Source organism: Canis lupus, chromosome 1 (assembly GCF_003254725.2).
Source record: "Canis lupus dingo isolate Sandy chromosome 1, ASM325472v2, whole genome shotgun sequence".
In the NCBI taxonomy this organism is placed as follows: Eukaryota; Metazoa; Chordata; class Mammalia; order Carnivora; family Canidae; genus Canis; species Canis lupus.
The window spans coordinates 114,893,481-114,915,318 of NC_064243.1; the positions used below are offsets into that span (position 1 = coordinate 114,893,481).

Here is a 21,838-nt window from a genome sequence, read left to right on the forward strand (position 1 = left end):
TGCCCGCGACCGCCTCGTTATGCGGGCTGGATTGGGGGGCATCGCCAGGAAGGGGAGACGGGGGCCTCGTGGAGGGAGAGCTGACCGAGGTTAACAGCTGGAGCCCGCCCGACCTCCATCTCCCTCCAACTCCCCCCCCACCCCGCCTTTCCCTGGCTTTGTCCCAGCTCCTCCCAGCCTCGCCGGAAAGGAGAAGGGGGATGGGGTGGAGGGGGCTCCCGCCCAGCCAGCTGTGGTTGCCCTGGCAACGGGCTGCTGCAGCTGCAGCGATCGGCAGCGAGGGGGGAGGCGGGGGCTGGGGCCTGGGGGGAAGGGATGGGAGGATGAAGGGGCCGCCCTCCGGGGCTAGGGGAGGGGGCAGGGTGCCAGGAGCACCTCCTGTAATCCCCCGACCTCACCTGGGGTCCCCCGTCCCAGGGATGCTGGGAGGGAGGCAGATTTGGGTGAGGCGGGATGAGGAGAGAACCAGGACACCGAGAGATCAGCAGAGAGACACACATTTATAGAGAATCGGAACAAGAGCAGGAGAGGGAAGAAATAGATCTGGAGAGAGGTAGATGAGCGAGCCACGGGGGGGGGGGGGGGCGACAGAAGAGATGGAGATTCAGTGGGAGAGGAAATAATAGTAAGAAAAAATAGCAGACACACCAGGGAGAGACAGGAGGAGGAGGTAGAGAGTGATCTGGAGAAGCAGGAGAGCCGATGAGGGGAGGCAGAGAACCAGGCACATACATTAGGAGAGAAGAGGGGAGGCACACTGGGCAGCGACAGGCAGGATCCAGGGACGGCAGAGTCCCAGGACGCTGGCACAGAGATGAGGCTTCAGGGGGGAGGACAAAGCATTTAGGGGACAATAGAGAAATGTGGAGAGAGCCGAAGGTATGGAGGGATTCGGAGGTTGGCCGGGGACAGAGCCAGGGGTGATGGGCGCCAGAGGGAGGCTGGGGGAGGGTCCGAGAGGGCGCCGGCGGGGATACGGGATGTGGCCGAGGAAGTCGAAAAGTGGGGCAAGATGGGGAAGGGACCAGCAGGGCACAGTGTGGGTGCGAGCGGCGGGGCGTTGGACGTCGGTGTGTGTCACAGGCGCCAGGAGAGGATGTGAGAACATCTTGTTCCACCGTTCCCATGCTGGTGGGGGGAGGGCGCACGGGGAGAGGATGGGGCCTCAAGGAGGGCGGGGACTGGAAGAGTGTCTGGAACACTCTAGAATTTTTAGGAGATGTGGAAATAGCTGGTCCACCTCCTCTGGAAAAAGGATATATACCCGTTTTGGAAAGAGATTTTTTTGGGGGGGGGGCGGGGAGGGGAGAGGCTGAGTCAGAGAAGCATCAGGTTTTTAGCTCAGAGATGGAAGACCCAATGACAGGTGAGGGGGTGAGGTGTAGCCACCTGGCGGCCCCGTCGCGAGGCTGGCTGCTCCTCGGTCCGGACTTCCCGCAGGAGGCCAGACCTTGGATTTCACGTGCGGTTGGTTCTGAGGTTCCGAAAACCAGTCGGACCGTGATCCCCAGGTCACGCTGCGAGGCCTTCCTGAGGGCAGGGGCCGGGCCGGGCCCAGGGCCGAGGTTAGGGGCGCCCCCGCCTCGCTGTGCGCCCCGAGGGCCTGGAGGCAGGGCCTGGTCTGCACCCGAAACCGCCCACCCGACGGGCAGGGGAGGCCTCCTCCCATCGAGGGCGGGACATGCAAATGAGCCGGCGCCGGGAGGGCGTGGCCCGGGAGGCCGCCGGGGGAGGCAGGGGGCCCTTGGCGCCGAGCCCCCCGCCGAGAACCGATTCCGCGAGCTGGAGGGCCCGCCGCCTGTGCAACCTCCAGATTTCCCAAAGTTTGACCACTGATTCCCAAACCGGCACCCTCCGTGGGCCTGCTCTGGCTTTCTGGCCGCCAGAAAGGACTTCCTCGGTGCCATCTCTCTCTTTCCAACTTGAGGACTTTCTACCCTCTGAGTGTTGAATTTCTGTCGTTTGGGTTTCAAGGAAAGGGAGTTTGCAAGGCTGGTGCTTAGGGAAGTGTGTGTGTGTGTGTGTGTGTGTGTGTGTGATGCGTTTGGGACAAGGGGGATGATGCTGGACCACACCCTCCCATCAGTGACTCCAGGCAGCTGCCCAGCTAGTGAACACAGAAGCCATTTCTATGAAACATTTATTTCCTTTGAAACCTCCAGAAACATGCCAGAAAATTTCAAGACAGGGATAGGGGAAAAAAAAAAAAAAAGACAATGGAGAATAAAAAAAATCCAAACGAAACAAATCAACATATGAAAAAACCCCTATCTTCAAACCTTCAGATAGAACACCAACCTCAAATTAAATAGTTTTGCAGAGATCCTTAAAAAATAACAGAAAACAAAGCCAAAAAATCATAATTTACACTTGTCAATGTACATGATTAGGTCCCCAAAAACGATTCGAATGATCTGAAGATGTGAGGAGAACTTAAAAAAGGGGGGGGGGCAGCCTCCAGGTTAGGGTCTGAGGGAAGGGCACCTCGTGGTCCTGGAGAACCCTTCCAGAGAGGGGGTGGGGAAGAGGGGCGGAGAGATCACAGTAGTTGGCCAGGGCTGAGGATCACACAGGCCCCACTTTGCGGCCCTCCTCTCACTCCACGGGGGAGGGACAGGCGATGGCAGGTCTGAGGGCTTCCTGCGGGACTGCAGTGCTGCTGGGGTCAGAGGTTGATGGCAGGGAGACAAGAGTGCCCTTTGCTCTTGCCCCTGCCAGCCCAGCCTGGCACCTTCCCGTCCAGCCTGGCACCTGAGTGCCTGTGTCCCGTGCGGTCCCCACAGCCCCCTTCCCTGAGGTTTCTGGCCCCCAAGAGAAAGCGGTGGGGTCTCTGGACAAGGGCTGGGCCACCTGGTGCTGGCTTCCAGCCCAGAGAGTGCTGCTTGGAGCGGGGCTAGCCGCCCCCCCTCGGCCTGCTGCCTCCCCAAATGGGAAAGCCCACCGGCCTGCCCACCCTGACTTTACCCCTTGGAGTCCTCCCACTGAGTCCCAGCCCATGGGGGGACACGCCTCGATCCTCAGCGTGAGGTTGGGGGGGATCCACAGATCGTGGCCATACAAGCCTTGTTCTGGCGCAACTCTACATGAAAAAATAAATATATATATATATATATATCTTTTTTTTTTAAAGGAAAAAAAGAAACTCTTGTTTCCTGGGTGAACAGCGTAGTACCACTCTGGCTTGGCTGACTGGCAAGCTCCCCCTTATTGCCTTTAGAGAAGCAGCGTCTAGTGGGGGCTCACAGCAAAGCACTCCCCGGGGAACACAGTGAGGGTGTCCGATGTCCGCTTGGTTGAGAAGGGAAACCACCACCAGAGAGGAGATGAAGGCTGTCTTCTGGCCAGCCCTGACCCCGGCCGTGGAGCCCCTCCTGGTGCCCGGGAGAGGCCCTGGCTGTGCGGTTGGAGCTGGTGGGGCTGGGGGAGGGGAGAGATGAGGCTTTGCCGCCTGGGCCAGGGCAGGAGCTGGAAGGGGGGTGGCCCAGGCACTGTGGCCTCTGGTGGTGAGGGGCTGATAGAAAAAAAGACTTGTATAAACGGTCCCGAGTGTGCAAATAGAGTTTCCCCTCAAAGATGCTGCCTCTGGATGCTGGGGTTTCCTCTCTCCATCCTGGGGTCTCAAGAAAAGAATATTCTAAGAAAGTGCTCCTGGCTGCTTTTTGGAAGAATAAGGTCGGAAGGGGTTAATGTTCGTGCTTTTCTGGAGCTAGTGCACCGGGAGTGAGAGCCCTGGCCCTTTCCACACAGGCCCTCCTCTCTCTAGGGGCCTGGGGGGAGCGCGGGCCAGTTTCACACTGGTTTTTCATGCAGGGGGCTTGGCCCCACAAGCCCAAACTCTGTTGTCCGCGGTGAAGAAACCTGGTTTGTGGACTCCTGGAGCTGCGGGGTTTGGAGATGCACTCCTGCCCTCCCTCTGCCCCTCCTACAGCTTCTGAGGGCTTGGTCCTCGGAAGAGGCTAGACGGGCCGCCTGGGGCCTGGTGTGGGCGCGGTCCAGTTCCCAGGGACCAGAGATGGGCGGTTCCGAGGGGCCCTGCGACCGCACCAGCTTGTGGGGCTGTAGGTCCCAGCAGACCGCAGCTCCCAGCCCGGTGAGGCCCACTGCCGGCCGGTGGCCGCGTCCGCAAGGAGGGCAGTGGGGCCCTGGCTGGGTTGTCTTGGTCACACCTGCACGGGCAGGCAGTGAGCTTTGGGGGCCGGGAGAGCAGGAGCCCCCAGCTGGCCCGCGCAGGGGCTGGGGGGCTGCTCCGCGTCACAGCTCCTTCTTCTCCCTGCAGAAGATCTCCGCGAACTTGCGCAGCTGCTCGCTGGCGGCCTGCGACTCCTCCTGCAGGCGCTGGTTGTTCTGTCGCAGGCTGGCCACCTCGGACTGCAGCACGGCCTTGTCCTGCTTCTCCTGCGGGGCGGGGCCGGCGTCAGCGGGCGGGCGGCCGAGGCCTCCTGAGCCAGCGGCCAGGGTTCAAATCCCAGCTCTGCTGCTCTGCAGCTAGGTGACGCTGGGCAAATGGCCTCATCTCTCTGGACCCGTTTCCTCAGCTCTTTGAACACAGATCTCACTGTGATTCTCACCCCATTTTACCCTCTGGCCACCCAACTCAGGGACTGCTGTTATCCTCAGATTCCTGGGAGGCAACCGAGCCTCACACAGCGAGCGGGCAGCGGGATCGGAACCTGGACCCTAGGATTCTCGTGCTTGGCAGCTGCACATTTTATCCTGCCACCTTTTTGCCTTTTACCCAACAGTATATAAAGCAAGAAATAAAGGTTCTCTGCCCTTATTTCTTTCCTCCTCCTCCTTCCGGGAGAGAAGTACAATGGACGATTTAGAACGGTGCCTACTAGATTAACCCTCTGACCCACAGATTTTTTTTTTTAAAGCATGATGATGTTCTAGAAAACATTCTGTAGTTTGCTTAGTTTTTACCGTTACTAGACTCCTACTACTAGACTGCTTTAGTATGTAGTAAATACACAGACTCTGGCTAATGTTTTAATTGGCTGCAGAATATTCCACCGCACGGGTGTCCTGTCCTTTATATAACCGCTCTCCTGGGGCAGCCCAGGTGGCTCAGCAGTTTAGTGTCACCTTTGGTGCAGGGCCTGATCCTGGAGACCCGGGATCGAGTCCTACCTCGGGATCCCTGCATGGAGCCTACTTCTCCCTCTGCCTGTGTCTCTGCCTCTCTCTCTCTGGGTCTCGCATGAATAAATAAATAAAATCTTTTAAAATAAACAAAAAACAAAAACCACTCTCCCGTGGAGGGACTGCTGCCCTGGCACCAAGTTTTTATTGCCAACAGAGCAGCAATGAACATCCCTGCTCACGGGTGTCTGTGCCCATGCTTGAAATTCTGGACAAATTCCCACCAGCCCACTTGCTGGATCAACAAGATACATGATCATATTTTTAAAATAAATGTTGTCCAACTTCCCCCCAAAAAGGCTGGGCCAATTTATTCTTCCTCCAAGAACTCAGGAAAGTTTCCTCGATGTGCTCACCAAACTTTGGTATTGTCACTTTCTACTCTTTACCTGTGGCTACATTCAAAGCTGGGCGGTCTCCTCTAAAATGCAAGGGATGGGGCGGGGGGCGGGGGCTTCAGCCCAAGTGTCTGGGAAGCGCAGCAGGGAGGCGCACACCAGAGGGCTGGCTGCCTGGTGGCCTTACCTTCTGGAGGTCGGTGTGCAGTTGCTTCAGCATCACCTCCAGCTGGTACACCTTGCCTGTCAGATCCAGGGGAGGTTCTTCGCTGCAAAGACAAGGGACAGGGTGAGACCCTAGGGCTCCCAGGACCCGGGGACGGGTTCCGGACCCACAGCTGGGAGGAACACGAGGTCCAGGACCCTGTCGTCCCTGAAGTTCTGGGGAGTCCTTTCCTTGCTGGGTCCTGAGGGGTGCCTGGAGAAGAGGCGCTGGGGAATCCAGAAGCCAGTCCTGCTCCCTGCCATGCTCTACCCAGACAGCGTACCCCTATGGATGTGGATGGGGCTTATGGCAGCCTGTAGAAGGCTGTGTGTGTCTGTCCTGAAGTGTGCCTTGCCCCCAGGCACGGACCATGCGTGTGCTTTACGGAGAAAACCTTCCCAGGTGTGAGCACCTTACATGGTGTGATACCAAGAACCCGCCCCACAGGCATCCAGGGAGCACCCAGCAAACCTGGGCACTGCGTCTGCAGGGGGCGACTGAACAGGATGGCCTGCCCCTTGGGGGATGGGGACAAAGATGCCGACAAAGATGATGACAGTGCACCGGTTTGGAGAGCCCGCCTTGCACTGTGCACAGTCTCAGTGTAACAGAGTTCCCGGCCCAAAGTAGCCTGGGAGGTCACCGTGTCACTAGCCCCTGGACAGGGCAGCGAACTTGGCCTGTGGTCCTCCTCTAGCTCCCCAGCCCTGGCTTGCCTGGCCCCTGCAGAGGACAGCTGCAGCCCCCACCAGCCCCTTGGGGAGGGGGGCGCCCCCCCTCCACTGCTCCACAGGGCATTGTAGGGGGTCCAAGATTGGGGTGGGCTGCAGCAAGGGAGAGGGGGAGGACTGGGCCCGCCTGCTTTCCCCTGTCCCAGTCCTGGATCCTGGGGACCCCGGGGATCCCCAGTTGCAGGTGGGAGAGGGACCCCGCTCAGGAGGCAGGGAATCCAGGAGCTGGCCCCAAGGCCACAATCCTGCCATTCCCACACCCTGCTGGGTCTTCCCCTCGCTGCAGCAGCACCACCTGCAACCACCTCATTGCTGAGATTACAGTCGGGCCACGTCTTTGGTGGAAGTTGAGTTCCAAAGCCAGTCAAAGAGAGGTGTGAAGGAGAATCAAGAAACCCCAGAAGAGTCAAACTTTCCCTCGAAAATCCCTTCGTTTGCCCATAAAGCACAGAGGGCCACTGCCATGTACATAAGCCTGCCTGGGGAGGTGTGCACAGGAGTGTGACGTGCACTCTTGAAGTTCACGGACATGCAAACGTGCCCTTTCCATTTGGTCTCCCACTTTTTAATCGTATTTTCTGCCAAGTGAGCACAGACCGGTTGCACTAAATGCGATATGTCCGGCTCCACGTCCTCCTTCCTCGCTGGGAAGCCTCACAAGGAGACAGCTTGGGCCTCAGTCCACGCTGGGTCCACAGGGAGCAGCTTGGGCCACCGCAGGAGAGGTGACCACGTACATAATTCAGGTACCCGTAGAGGAGACCCAGGAGTAGACAGAGGGGAGATGAAAGGCAGGGAGAAGCGGTGGGGGGTGCAAGTGGGGGGCACTACTTAGGTTGTAGTCATCGTATGGATGATATTGATTACGGTGTCGTCTCCATCCATGGGGGTGGGGCTAACCTGGACTCAGTCACCACTGGGTCCCAGTGTGTGGATTCCTCCAAAATCTGTCAGGGGACGGGAGTAGATGCCCATCCTGCTAATGCTGGGCATGCCTGCCACCGCGGGGGATCTGGGCTGTAGGGACTCAGGCTGCTGGGCCACCAGGTATTCCCAGACAGATCTTACCTCATGGTAGGGGTGGTCCTGGGGGTTGGGGGCCCCCTCTCCAGGCTCAGGTGGCTGTGGACAGGACTGTGTGCAGGTGGGATCTCTGGGCTCAGAGCTGGGTCGTTGAGGGAGAAGAGCGAAACAGCTCTTTGCACTGCCCGGGAGAGGGGAGAGAGAGAGAGAGATTTTTTTTTTAAAGATTTTATTTATTTATTCATGAGAGACACACACACAGAGAGGTAGAGACACAAGCAGAGGGAAAAGCAGGCTCCACGCAGGGAGCCCGACATGGGACCTGATCCCGGGACTCCAGGATCATGCCCTGCTCCAAAGGCAGGTGCTAAACCGCTGAGCCACCCAGGGATCTGAGAGAGAGAGAGAGAGAGAGAGAGAGAGAGAGAGAGAGGGAGAGAGAGAGAGAGATTTTTAAGAGAGAGAGGGAGAGCGAGGGGCTGAGGGAGAGGGAGAGAGAGAATCTCAAGCAGAGCCCCACACGCGAAGCTCAATCTCCCAACCCTGAGATCATGACCTGAGCCGAAATTAAGAGTCAGATGTTTAACCAACCGAGCCACTAGGGTGTCCCTAATACTTACTCTTTTTGGAAATATTTTTTATATGGACTGTTTCACACATGCCTGCGTGCAGGGAAAGGACCATCACGAGTCCTCACGAGCCTGTCACTGTTTCAACTGTCAACATACTCTGGTTTCCTCTCCTACATGCTCTTTGCTTTTTTAATTCCTATTTATTCTTTAAAGTCTCCTGATTGCTCCTCTCCTTTTTAACAACAGCTTATGGAAGTTTAGCTGACACACAACACCCTGCATGTGCTGAAAGCGTCCAGCTTGGCAGGATGTGGCACATGTGTCTATACTCTGTGCAACCATCACTGTGACAGGAGCACGGACTATCTGTCACCCTCAAGTCGCTGTGCTCCTCAGTAACCTCACTCAATTTTCTTTTTTAATTTTTTTATTTTTTTAAATTTATTTTTAATTTATTTTTTATTGGTGTTCAATTTACTAATATACAGAATAACACCCAGTGCCCGTCACCCATTCACTCCCACCCCCCGCCCTCCTCCCCTTCTACCACCCCTAGTTCGTTTCCCAGAGTTAGCAGTCTTTACGTTCTGTCTCCCTTTCTGATATTTCCCACACATTTCTTCTCCCTTCCCTTATATTCCCTTTCACTATTATTTATATTCCCCAAATGAATGAGAACATATAATGTTTGTCCTTCTCCGACTGACTTACTTCACTCAGCATAATACCCTCCAGTTCCATCCACGTTGAAGCAAATGGTGGGTATTTGTCATTTCTAATAGCTGAGTAATATTCCATTGTATACATAAACCACATCTTCTTTATCCATTCATCTTTCGTTGGACACCGAGGCTCTTTCCACAGTTTGGCTATCGTGGCCATTGCTGCTAGAAACATCGGGGTGCAGGTGTCCCGGCGTTTCATTGCATTTGTATCTTTGGGGTAAATCCCCAACAGTGCAATTGCTGGGTCGTAGGGCAGGTATATTTTTAACTGTTTGAGGAACCTCCACACAGTTTTCCAGAGTGGCTGCACCAGTTCACATTCCCACCAACAGTGTATGAGGGTTCCCTTTTCTCCGCATCCTCTCCAACATTTGTGGTTTCCTGCCTTGTTAATTTTCCCCATTCTCACTGGTGTGAGGTGGTATCTCATTGTGGTTTTGATTTGTATTTCCCTGATGGCAAGTGATGCAGAGCATATTCTCATGTGCATGTTGGCCATGTCTATGTCTTCCTCTGTGAGATTTCTGTTCATGTCTTTTGCCCATTTCATGATTGGATTGTTTGTTTCTTTGGTGTTGAGTTTAATAAGTTCTTTATAGATCTTGGAAACTAGCCCTTTATCTGATATGTCATTTGCAAATATCTTCTCCCATTCTGTAGGTTGTCTTTGAGTTTTGTTGACTGTATCCTTTGCTGTGCAAAAGCTTCTTATCTTGATGAAGTCCCAATAGTTCATTTTTGCTTTTGTTTCTTTTGCCTTCGTGGATGTATCTTGCAAGAAGTTACCGTGGCCGAGTTCAAAAAGGGTGTTGCCTGTGTTCTTCTCTAGGATTTTGATGGAATCTTGTCTCACATTTAGATCTTTCATCCATTTTGAGTTTATCTTTGTGTATGGTGAAAGAGAGTGGTCTAGTATCATTCTTCTGCATGTGGATGTCCAATTTTCCCAGCACCATTTATTGAAGAGACTGTCTTTCTTCCAATGGATAGTCTTTCCTCCTTTATCGAATATTAGTTGCCCATAAAATTCAGGGTCCACTTCTGGATTCTCTATTCTGTTCCATTGATCTATGTGTCTGTTTTTGTGCCAGTACCACACTGTCTTGATGACCACAGCTTTGTAGTACAACCTGAAATCTGGCATTGTGATGCCCCCAGATATGGTTTTCTTTTTTAAAATTCCCCTGGCTATTCGGGGTCTTTTCTGATTCCACACAAATCTTAAAATAATTTGTTCTAACTCTCTGAAGAAAGTCCATGGTATTTTGATAGGGATTGCATTAAACGTGTATATTGCCCTGGGTAACATTGACATTTTCACAATACTAATTCTGCCAATCCATGAGCATGGAATATTTTTCCATCTCTTTGTGTCTTCCTCAATTTCTTTCAGAAGTGTTCTATAGTTTTGAGGGTATAGATCCTTTACATCTTTGGTTAGGTTTATTCCTAGGTATCTTATGCTTTTGGGTGCAATTGTAAATGGGATTGAGTCCTTAATTTCTCTTTCTTCAGTCTCATTGTTAGTGTATAGAAATGCCACTGACTTTTGGCATTGATTTTGTATCCTGCCACGCTACCGAATTGCTGTATGAGTTCTAGCAATCTTGGGGTGGAGACTTTTGGGTTTTCTATGTAGAGTATCATGTCATCGGCGAAGAGGGAGAGTTTGACTTCTTCTTTGCCAATTTGAATGCCTTTAATGTCTTTTTGTTGTCTGATTGCTGAGGCTAGGACTTCCAGTACTATCACTCAATTTTCTTAAGAAACTTTTTAGAGGTACCCGAGTGGCTCCCCGCACTGGCTCCCTGCTCAGCGGGGAGTCTGCTTCTCCCTCTGCCCCACCCCCTGCTCATGCTCTCTCTGTCTGAACTAAAGAAATAAAATCTTAAAAGAAAACTTATTCTGGGGCAGCCCCGGTGGCGCAGCAGTTTGGTGCCGCCTGCAGCCTGGGGTGTGATCCTGGAAACCCGGGATCGAGTCCCACATTGGGCTCCCTACGTGGAGCCTGCTTCTCCCTCTGCCTGTGTCTCTGCCTCTCTCTCTGTCTATGAATAAGTAAATAAAATAAAAAAATAAAAAAAAGAAAACTTATTCTGAAGTAGTTTCAGATCTTCAGAAGAGTTGCAAAGATGCTGGAGAACTCTGGCATCCCCTTCCCCCAGGCTCCTCCGATGTTAACGTCTCACAGATCCAGGGTACGGTGACGAAAACACCAGTTTCTATCAGCCACACTGCACACGCGATCTGATTTCACTCATTTTCCTATCTTTTTCAGTCCTAGGACCTACTGCAGGATTACACACTGTGTTCAGTGACCACAGCTCCTGGCCCTCCTCTGACCTGTGACAGTTTCTACTCAGGGTTCGAGTTTCAGGACTTGTACACTTTTCAGGTGTACTGGTCAGGTTTGGTGGAAAGTCCCTCAGTTTGGGTTTGTCTAATGTTCTGACAGAGTTAGGGGCAGAAAACTGGAGAAGTGGTGTGTCTGACTCACTGCATCATACCAGAGGTCTGCAATGTTGACGTGTCTTTTAAAAAAATATATTTTATTTACTTATTTGAGAGAGAGAGAGAAAGAGAGAATGAGCAGGGGGAGGGGTAGAGGCAGAGGGAGAAGCAGGCTCTTCTATGAGCAGGGAGCCCTAAGGGGGCTCAATCCCAGGACCCCAGGGTAATGACCTGAGCTGAAGACAGACGCTTAACTGACTGAGCCACCCAGGCACCTCAGGGGTTGATGTGTCCTGTTACCGGCAATGGTGACCTTGATCCCCTGGATAAGACACTGGCCACCAGCCTCCTCCATTGTGAAGTCACTACTGTTCCCTTCCAACCCTCACTCTGTTGGGAGTGAGAGGCTGAGTCCAACCCACTCTCAGAGAGGGGAATTAAGCTCCACCTCCTGGAGGGACAGAGATAAAAGTACTTGTGGACTGAGCAATCATAAATATTTTGGGGTAGATACTTTGAGGCTATATAAACACCTTGCTTCTGCTTAAAGTCTCCCCACTAATTTTAGCAACCATCAATCACTACTGTTATTCTAATGATGACTCCCTATCTTTCTCATTCCTTCTAGATTAACTGGAATCCTCTTATAAGGAAGAGCTGTCCATATAGCCACCCTTTGTTTATTCACTTGTCTACTTACAGGAGTATGGACTCATGGACAGTTATTCTATTCTTGGGGTTAGAATCCAATACTACTACTATTTAGTTGTTTGACTGTTACAACTTTGGCCATTGAGAGCTCTTCAGGATGGCTCCTGTGTCCCCCTGACATGCCCTATTCCCCGCGTGCCTCCTATCATCTCCTTACTTTCTAGCACTACAAGATGTGATCCCCTTTGCTTTTTTTTTTCTGGAATATTTTGAAATAAACCCCAGGTATCTTTCTATTTCCCCCATAGAAGCTTCCCTCACCAAAGCTACCATGCCATGAATACACCTGCTGAAATTCATAATTCCTTTAGTCTTTTTCCATTTGTTTGAATTACACAGGATAACCCATATATATCTTCACTGAAACAAACAAGCCAAGCTCCCAGTGAGCTGAGACCAGCCTGACTCCATCCCACTGCCACCCCTCTCCGTGCTCTGCAGGGAAGTCACTGCCCCTGTGGTACTGGTGGATTTCCTTCCAGGCCTTTCTGCTGCACCGTCCCACATCACCCATTACCTAATCTTTTCTGTTGCTGCTGTGGTTCATTTATTAATTTCATAAATGAGAAGGAGAAAGCTCCCTGGGGGACTCTGATGTGCGGCCTGGGTGGAGAACCAGGGCCGCTAGCCTGCTCCCCAAGCTTTCTCACGTGTGGTGCTGACTCCTCAGGCATGGGGGTGGGGTAGGGTGGGAGTGGAGTAGGGGGGCTAAATGGAGTGGCTATGGGGGATGTGGCTCTGGCTGCCCCAGCCCCTCCCAGAAGCCCACTACTGGGGTCGGTATCTAGACAGCTCTGCCTTCTAAAGACAATACTACAGTTGCTGGTGGCATCTGGGTCTTCGGGGAGTGGCTTGGAGCCTCCCAGCTGCTTCCCACAGAACCCATGGTCTTGGCCCTGGGAGGCCCGGACACCCGTGAGGAGAGAGGAGGTGGCCCCGCTGCCTGGCTCCCGGCATTCCTCCTGGGATATGCCCGCACACCCCTTTATACCCCCATCACATAAAAAGCCAGCTGCTCAGGGAACCCAGACAGTGAGGGCCCCTGAAGGCACCTGTGAGACTCCCTGGGGCCCCTGTGGAGATCTGGAGAGGACAGGTGATAAATGCCCTCAGATTCTCTTCCTGGATCCTGACTCTGGAGTCAAAACTCGAATGTCCTCAGGGATGTGCAGGTGCTACAGATGGTGACATTCATTTTTAAGTGCAGCCAAGTCTATGTAAATCCATTAATGCTATGATCACCTTGCTGTAGGAGCTACTATCTCGGCTTTACAGATGAGCAAACTGAGGCAGCAGAGGCCAACCACTCGTCACAGAGCTCATCAGATAATGAGGGACGGCTAGCACTCTCTGCCATTTCCTGCAGGAAGCCCTCCCTGATACCCCACAGTCTGGATTAGGCACCTGCTCTGGGCTCCCTCAGCCCTGATCACTCAGGGCCACTGCTGTCTAGTGATGAGTCTCTTTCCTCCACTGGCCTTGGAGGGTAGGATCCGGGGCCATCTCAGTCACTACTGGGAGCCTAGCATGGCTCAGAGCAGGATCCCTCATGATCTGTTTTCCCTTTTTCCATAAGAACAAATCCCAAATGTTTGTTGGGCATGTGGCCTCACTTCCCAGCCTGTCCTGAAGCTATCAGGTATGGCTGTGTGCGATGCTCTGGCCCCTGGGGAAATAAATATAAGGGATAGTGTCAGGCTTGGGCATATGTCCTCTGTCCTGCTGCTCAGAGCCGCACACGATGGCCTGAGCTCCAGGAGCCATCTGGGAGCGTGAGGGCGAGGCCTCCCCAGATGAGCCAGACCAAGGAGCCTGCACCCTGATGCATCTGTGCAAGTGCCACCCCAGCCCCAGACCACCCGCCCCAGGAATTTTTACCCGAATAAAACCTTGCATGTTGGAAGTCGATGTTAATTTGGGTTTACAGCCACTGGCAGCCAAAGCAAATCTAAATACAATTTGGATTATCACATGTTTGCTCTGCGGTATAGTAGAAGGTACTGTCTGGTAAGGGCTTGTTCTGTGCCTGATGTGTTTTACACACAGTGTTTTCACCTAATCCTCACTGCAGCCCCAGGCATGTGCCTGTTGTGTCGATCAACAGACCAATACACTTGCCCTGGACTGCAGAGCGAGCAAGAGACAGGGCAGGATGTGAACCCTGACCCCTCTAATTCTGGATCCCGAGTCTGTCCCACTGCGAAGCCCCAAGTTCTTCCGCTGAGCCTTCTTGGACAGAGCAGGGGGTAGGGATCGGGCCAGGTTGGGTGGAAAGTGCCTACCTTCGTAGGCCTTGGCCGCATTCACCAGGCTGGACCACTCAAGGCCAGCAGCTGTGTCAGGCAGTGGCATCATCCCGGGGTCAAGGCGTCGCAGCGGCCGTTCCCGGCCATCGGCCAGCGAGAGCTCCGAGGCGGAGATGGTGGCTGGTGGGGAAGAGGAGATGGGAGAAGGGGGGGGAGAATGAGAACGTGAAAGGAACAAAGATATTAATCCTTTGTTTTACTTTCTGTATGGTTTCCGTAATGCTTGTGTTATAACACATACAATTAAGTAAGTACGTTACAATCATCAGAAGATGACAAACGCCAGCAGGTCAAGGGGAGTGTCAGGTGTTTATGTGGGTGGGAACGGGGTGAGAGGGACAGAGTGGCGGGAGGTGAAGTCAGAGGTGCGGGCTGGACTGTGGGGGCCTCGCAGGTCAGGAGGACGTTGTCTTTTACTCCAAGTGGAATGGAGCCACAGGCTCTGAGCAGCCAGGGACATGACCTGATGTGGGTGCTCACAGGCTCCCTCTGGCTGCGAGCGGAGGTTGGACCCCATGGGGGTGGGGAGCAGGGAGGGAGGGAGGTGGTGAGGAGGCAGCTGGGGTCCAGGAGGGAGAGGAGAGTGGACAGGACTGGGTGAGGCCTCAGGGGCGGGGGCAGCGGGGAGGAACAAGTGGCAGCTCCTGAAATCATTCTGTTTGTGCCACCAAATGAACTTCCTGAAGAGGGGATGGGAGCGTGGGCCAAAGAGAAGGGTGCAGGGTGACCAGGATTCTGAAGCTGGCCCTGAGATGGGCTGGCCCTGGGGGTGGGCCAGAAGTTTGTTTCTGGAGGTGCGGCATGGAGGCGGCAGGGCCAGGCTGCAGATATAAACCAGGGTCGTCAGCGTGTGTTTAGGGTCTGGGTGCGGCAGGGTCGCTGCAAGGAGACCTGCTGGGTCCCTGTATGGAAGGCCGGGCAGAGAAAGATGCCCCTGGAGTCTCTGGTGTTGGGAGCGCCAGCACCAGCAGCTGCATTTGCTGCAGCCAACGGCTGGGCTGAGTCCCATGTGCTGGGCGGAGGCCCCGGGCCTCAGCTTGCTGATACCTCACAGCTGCCAAAGGGGAGGGGACAGAGGACAGCAAAGAAGCACAGAGGTCAGGGGGTGACTCAGGCAGGCAGAGCAGGGCCCAACCATGCTGGGTACAGCACTGGGACCATCCCCCAGCCTCACCTCCTCCTAGTAGTGGGAGGGAGGTGCTCCTACCCCCCCACCCCCGTGTTGTGGAGGGGGAAACCGAGGCTCAGAGCGAGATGCCTGGCTCGCAATGACACTCGTTGGCAGGGGCACTTGGCTTTGAACTGCGTGGTCAGCTGCTGACCCTGCTCTAAGCCCAACCCCGCGAGGCTTTGGGGTTTAGTAGGTCCCTGTTAATACTCTGTTCTAACCCTGCTCTCCGGGCCTGGGGCACAAGCCTGACTCACGGTGGATTAAAATGCTTGCTCCAGACGGAAGAATATAACAAAATAACAAACAGCCAGCGCTTCTCAGTGCTTACTGTGCATCAGGGATTGTGCTAAGCGTTTTCCACGTATTAACACGTCTGAGTCTCAGTTTAATGCAGTGAGGGATAGGTTTGCCTTGAGCTGAGATGGGGGCGGAGTAGTACCTGGCTTTGGGGAGGCTCCCCTCAGTGACCCAGACGTGGCCTTCTGCCAGAACCCCTGGGGTAGACTCCTGAAGTCACACCCTGTCTGCATCGGAGAGAGCTGTGCAGGTGCTGCCTGTCGCACACTGCACCCGGGCAGGCCCCGCAGCCCCTGGATTCAGGCTGGTGCTCTGCAGTGATCATGACGTCAGGTGGGGCAGGGAAGGCCGGTAAGTAAACAGTCCCAGGCCCATTTGGGTTGGGTTTTGCTGCTGTGTGCTTGGCCCAAACTTCTCAATCACCTCTCAGTTTGGGAAGCTTTGGGGTTGTGAATAAGGGATTGGAGGAGGATGGATTGAAGGCAGGCCCACCCCGGCTGGCGCCCAGGTTTTGACTGGGGCCCCCGTCGTGGGGGACGCGCGGTAAACAGTCGCTGGATGAATACAAGGATGGATGAGTCACACCCTACACCTCCTCCCTCCAACAAGAGTTGGCAGACTTGGGGGGGGAATCAGGTAAGTAAATAAACATTCACGGAACCATCTGCTTGGTGCTGGAACAGGGAGCTGGGGGAGCAGCTAATGTAAAGCCTGATCCCCAGGGCCCTCCTGTCTGCAGCCTCGGGGGCTGACACCCTCCCTCTGGCCTCAGGTGACTCCAATCTTCGGGCAGTCCAGACTTCCAGCTAGGTGACCCTCCAGGAGACCCCCCATGCTCACCTAACAATCCCCAGCTCTGTGGGTGGCACCCAGTGCCTAACCATCAGGACCCTCCCGAAGCTCCCATGCGCCCCAGCTCCTCACCTCGGCCGACACCAACACTGATGACTTCCAGTGTACACTGTCCCCCGGTCCCTGCTTGCTTCCCAAGGCTGGCGAAACCCCCCCACTGGCCCCAGGGTGCCCCAGGCTCACATTTCTTCTCTGGGAAGCCGTTGCTGCCGGTTGTGGGGACAGTGCTAGGGCTGCTGCCGCCCGGCGGGTGGGGGTGCTGGTGCTGGCGTCGGGCGGGCAGCGTGCTGGAGGGGAAGGCGCAGGTGCTGGTGAAGAGCACGTCACTGGGCAGGCCCGGCTCCAGGCTGGCGGGGTTGGCGAAGCTGGGTTCCCGCCGCCCGCTGCACAGACTCTCATCTGACAGCGTCCGCTGCAGGCTCTTCTGTGGTGACTGAGGAGGAGAGAGGGACCGTCATGGGGCGTGGTTGTGGCCTGACTCACTGTCACCGTCCTCTCCCCTGGGGATCCCTCCTCCCCTCCCAGCACCACCTGCCTCTGAGAGGCCAGTGCCCCCCTCCTGCACCGGGTCAGGTCAGGGAAGGTGGTGTGACCTAAGTGCAACTTAGGGGAGCCAGTCATTGATGAGGACCACTGCGGACAGCTCGGTCCCACAGGACAGTGCGGCAGACTAAGGGACCTCGCCTCCACTCTCGGTCCCTGAGGGTTGGGTGGGCGGAGGCTGCTTCCACTCAGGCTCCGCTCGGGTCATGAGAGCCAGTAAGAGCATCCCTTTCCAGTAGCTCGAGCTGCCCTAGTGCGGACGGGCTTTCCCACGTGCCTGCTCAGGCTGCCTTATGCTGTGATTTGGTCCCCAACTAATGTGACGGCCTGACTCCTGGCTCTGAAGCCACATACACCCAAATGGGGCTGGCAGGTGCCACAGGTAGAGGCCACTGGCAGGAGAGGCCAGAGTGACCTCAGGGAGCTCTGTCCTCCTCCCTCGCCCTCCCACAACCACCTGGCCCTCCTGATTCTGACTGTGTGGGTGCGGTGAAGGAGGCCTCTACGTACTCCCGCATCTCTCTCCTGCTCAGGCGCCAGGTTGTCCATGATGATGAGTTTCTTCAGGTCGTCCTCGATGGTGGATTTGTAGTTCTTCCGTGGGGAGCGGAGGTCTCTGAGGGATGCCCTCAACCGCGGCTGCCCGAAGACGTTTTTCGTACTCGTGTCCACCTGCCTGGAATGAGAAGATGAGGGTCAGAGGGGCCTTGGGGAGGCTCGAGCTGCTTCTCAAAGCTGTCCTGCCTCAGGAAGGCAGGCCGCCACCGCGGAAGGGACCGCAGCCTTCTCCACTCCACCTGCTGGAAGCAAGCAGCAACAGGGGCCACGTCTGTTCTCTCCACTGACTAGTCCCACAAGACTTCCTGCGACCTGCCTGGGGCCAAGCCTGTTCCAGGCAGAGGAGACACAGCAGTGAACATGGAGCTGACCCCCAGTTACGGAGATCCACAGCGAATAAATGACCAGAAAGAGAGATCCCATAATGTGAGGCAGAGAGGAGGTCTGAAGAAAGATAAAGCCAGGTAATCAAGTAGGGATTGGTGGGGATGGGACATGGCTCTTCTGGGGGGTGACAGCTGAGGGAGCCCGCAGGGTACAAGAGCACTCCAGGGAGAGGGAAGCAAGTCCTGGGCTGTGAGGGGGTCAAGCCCGGTGACAGAGGCATGGAGGAGGCCCACAGGTTGGTGACGTGAGTGAGGGGACGAGTGGTGCAAGGTGAGGTCTGGGAGGGGACGGGATAGGAACTCCTGAGCCACGGAGGGGACTTGAGCCTGCTTCTGGGAAGGAAGCCTCTGAGATTCTGAGCTGGTGGGTGGGAGGTCCTGATTTGCATACTGGAAGGATCACTGATGGCTGGACAGAAGAGTGGCCCTCAGTGGGGCCAAGAGCAGAAGGGAGATGATGAGCAAGTTCCTGCAGTGTTCAGGTGGATGAGGGTGACTAGGGCTTCCAGCCACGGAAGAGGGATGGGGTCTCGGGGTGTCTCACAGAGGACCCATCTCCTGGGAACCAGGTCCCCACAGGTGAGTGCTGGGCTGCAGACAGCAGACCTCTGGCCAAGTGCTCCAGAGTCTGTCATCAGGTGTCCCTAACTTTCGTTTCTTCATCTGTGACATGTGGGAAAGAGAGTTCACGAATCACGGGGTGGCTGGGAAGATCTAGAGACAAGGCACCTAAACCCTGGCCAGGGCCCTGGAGCCCCTTCACCACCCCCATTTTTCCACTGGGGCTCCCATTTCAGAAACTGGCCTGTGAGTCCAGGTCACTTGGATCACCATCTTCGATGCTGACCCCATGCTGCCTTCCAGAACACTCTGGCATCTAAAAGCCATCCCGGCACAGCCTAGGGTTAAAAGCAGGAGTGGTGGTGGTGGACAGGCCTGGGTCTCTCTGCTCCCGCTGTGGGACTGCAGGCATGTGGCACCACCTCTCCGATCCCCTGGAGAACATGCTGACCTCACAGCACTGCGGGGATTGCTGCAGAGTGCCCGGTGGCACCTCACAGAGCAAGCGCTTGGGTAATGAGGGCTGGCCCTGAGCTGCCCACACTCCTCGGCTGCTCCCCTACCCCTCTGCTGGCTCCGCAGGCCATCACAGCTCCCCACCCCCAGCTCCTTGGCCCTCTCCTGGCCACGGCGCAGTCTCCTGGGGCTCCGTGTCCTCCACTCCTGGGACTTGCCCTGAGGCCTCCTCTGGCCTTTGGATTCTGGCTCAGCCATTTAGGCTCAGATCTTACTTCCCTGGTGAAAACTGGGTCCTTGACCTGAGGTGTCCCAGGAGAGAAATAATGACAGCTAATAGCCCTACCCGTGTACCAGGCCCTGTCCACCATCCCGAGGGCTCCGTGTATGCTAACTCATTCAATCCGCACAGCAGCCTCGATTACTATCACCCCCATTTTACAGACAGGAGACTGAGATGCAAGGTGACTAAAGGAACAGTTGTCCAAGGTCACATAGCCTGTGTGAGTGGAGGAGTCAGGATTCCAGCCGAGACCACAGGCTGCAGAGCCTACAGGTGTCACCTCTGTACTTGACTGCTGTGTTTCTAGCACAGACATGGCCTAAAAAAGATGTACAGTGAGGGGGCTGGAGGGCTTGGTTGGTTAAGCGTCTGACTCCTGACTTCATCTCAGGTCATGATCTTTGGGGTCACGGGATTGAGCCCCATGTCAGGCTCTGCACTCAGTGTGGAGTCTGCTTGAGATTCTCTCTCTCCCTCTGCCTCTACATACCCCACCAATCCCAAATTAATAAAATCTTAAAAAAAAAAAAAGGTATAGTGTGTGTGGAGCATAATCGCAATTGATTTAGTTAATATTTATTTATTAAGATTTTATTTATTCATGAGACACACACACAGATATAGAGAGGCAGAGACACAGGCAGAGGTAGAAGCAGGCTCCATCCATACAGGGAGCCTGATGTGGGACTCCATCCGGGGACCCCAGGATCATGCCCTGAGCTGAAGGCAGATGCTCAACCACTGAGCCACCCAGGCATCCCAGTAATATTCTTTTAAATGCAGGAAAAAAGTTCTGGGGAAATTATGAACAACGATAAATGAACTCTGGGAAGTCAGGTGTCTTTTTAGGAGGTAGAAAAACAAGGACTTTCAGTTTTTACCTGATACCCTTCTGGACTATCTCAATTTATTTTACCATAAGCACATGCCAGAATAATAGTCATTTCAAAAACTAGCTTAAAAACAGGTGACACCTGGAATGCATCATTTTGTAACTCAAGAAAGAAAAAGTCTTTGGACCCAGGAAGAAAGATGTCTCGGGCTCCTGAGCATTTTAAAGTTTGCATCTTTCTCATTTTCTCAGCTGCCACCTTGGGGTTTTAACAAAAGGAGCAAGAGAGTGCGGCAAGTTTTTCCCTGTCAGGTCGTATTCTTCCCCAAATTAGAATCCCAGGTCTAGGGTAATTCTGGCTCCATTACAGTGTTCTCTGAAGTGTGTTCTCCGGGCAAATGAAAGAGCTTTAGAGCCAAAAGAAAGAAATACACAGAGAAACAGAGGAAGAGGGCTCACCCCTCCCCCTTCCAAAGGGAATTCACAGTTTTCCAGAATCTCCTGCAAGGAGGGGGGTGGGGTATGTGACTTAGTGCAGGGCATGTCACCTGCTGTGCCCATCTCCCCTGGAGAGGGAGCAGGCCAGGGCTTCAGCCTGTCTGTGGCAAGAAAGGGACACTGTTCATGAGGCTGTCCCTCTGGGAGGGGCGCAGAGCCACCCACAGAACACTATGGAACATGTACGCTTTCGGCCCTAGGGGCTCTACTTCTGGGACTGTGTCCCTTAGGGAGGCCCACATGAACCTAGGTGTGCCAAGGATATGAGGACGCTTCCTGGGGTCCTGTGAAGCAAACACAGAACTGGCCAGCAGGGGAAGGGAGAGGCCCCACAGAATAATGCCATCTAGCTATGAAAGAGAAGTGGAGCTGATTCACATAACACAGAAAGAGGTTGTCCCAGGTATGTCGGAGGAATGAAGTGGTAGGTACAATGTGAAATCATTTTCAGAAAACAAAGCTTACACATTGCTTAGTTTGATATATTAAAATTCACCAAACTCTCAGCTCCAAAAGATGGGCAGGTGGGGGGATTCATTTTCTAAAAATGTACCTCACCACAAGCCCATGAAATCCTTGATAATCTGCTCTGCCTCTGCCCTCATCCCCTTCCATGGGGGCCTCTCAATGTTCCATTAGCATGCCAGGCATATTCCTGCCCCAGGGCCTTTGCACAGGCTGTTCTGGCTGCCTAGAGTTGCCGTTCCCAGCATTCCCCATGAATGACAGCTTCTCATCTATCCAGCTTATTCAGAGAAGCCTCCCCTGACCACTCAACCTTCTGGTGTTCCCTTCCAGCCCAGGTGTGCGTGATCACACAATCCTGTATGTTGCTTCGCTGTGTTCATCTCCTGGTGGTTTGTCATGGGCACTGTGTGTTTGTGGTCCCACTCCCAACTCATCTGCAGCCTTCTGCATTCTGTTGTGTTGGGAATAGGGCTTGCCACATTGCAAGCACTCAGCAGTAGCTGTTCCATGTGAGTCACATGGAACCAACCATCCAACCAACTGACCAACCAACCCACCTGCTTCTCTACCTATTTCCTTCCTTTCAACCTTCTATTCTTCTTCTTCTTCTTTTTTAATTTATCTAAGTAATCGCTTCAACTCATGACCCTGAGATCGAGTTGCATCCTCTTCTAATGGAGCCAGCCACGCCCCCTCCTCCTTCCTTTAAAACAAGTTTAAATAACTTTT

At 54.3% G+C, this 21,838-nt stretch overlaps 1 protein-coding gene across 6 annotated transcripts in view; it reads right to left on the minus strand.

Annotated features, from left to right (window-relative positions):
* Positions 1-2,123: 2,123 nt before the first annotated feature.
* The window catches only part of SIPA1L3 (signal induced proliferation associated 1 like 3), a 235,123-nt gene continuing 215,408 nt past the window's right edge, over positions 2,124-21,838 (minus strand). For all 6 annotated transcript variants that reach the window (XM_035703483.2, XM_035703468.2, XM_025425141.3 and 3 more), the window contains 6 exons: positions 17,578-17,743; positions 16,708-16,957; positions 14,181-14,324; positions 7,485-7,620; positions 5,668-5,749; positions 2,124-4,395 (listed from right to left, as the gene is read on the minus strand). In XM_035703483.2, coding sequence (XP_035559376.2) covers positions 4,252-4,395; positions 5,668-5,749; positions 7,485-7,620; positions 14,181-14,324; positions 16,708-16,957; positions 17,578-17,743 — 922 coding nt within the window. In that variant the 3' untranslated portion in view covers positions 2,124-4,251. The remainder of the gene's footprint in view (positions 4,396-5,667; positions 5,750-7,484; positions 7,621-14,180; positions 14,325-16,707; positions 16,958-17,577; positions 17,744-21,838) is intronic.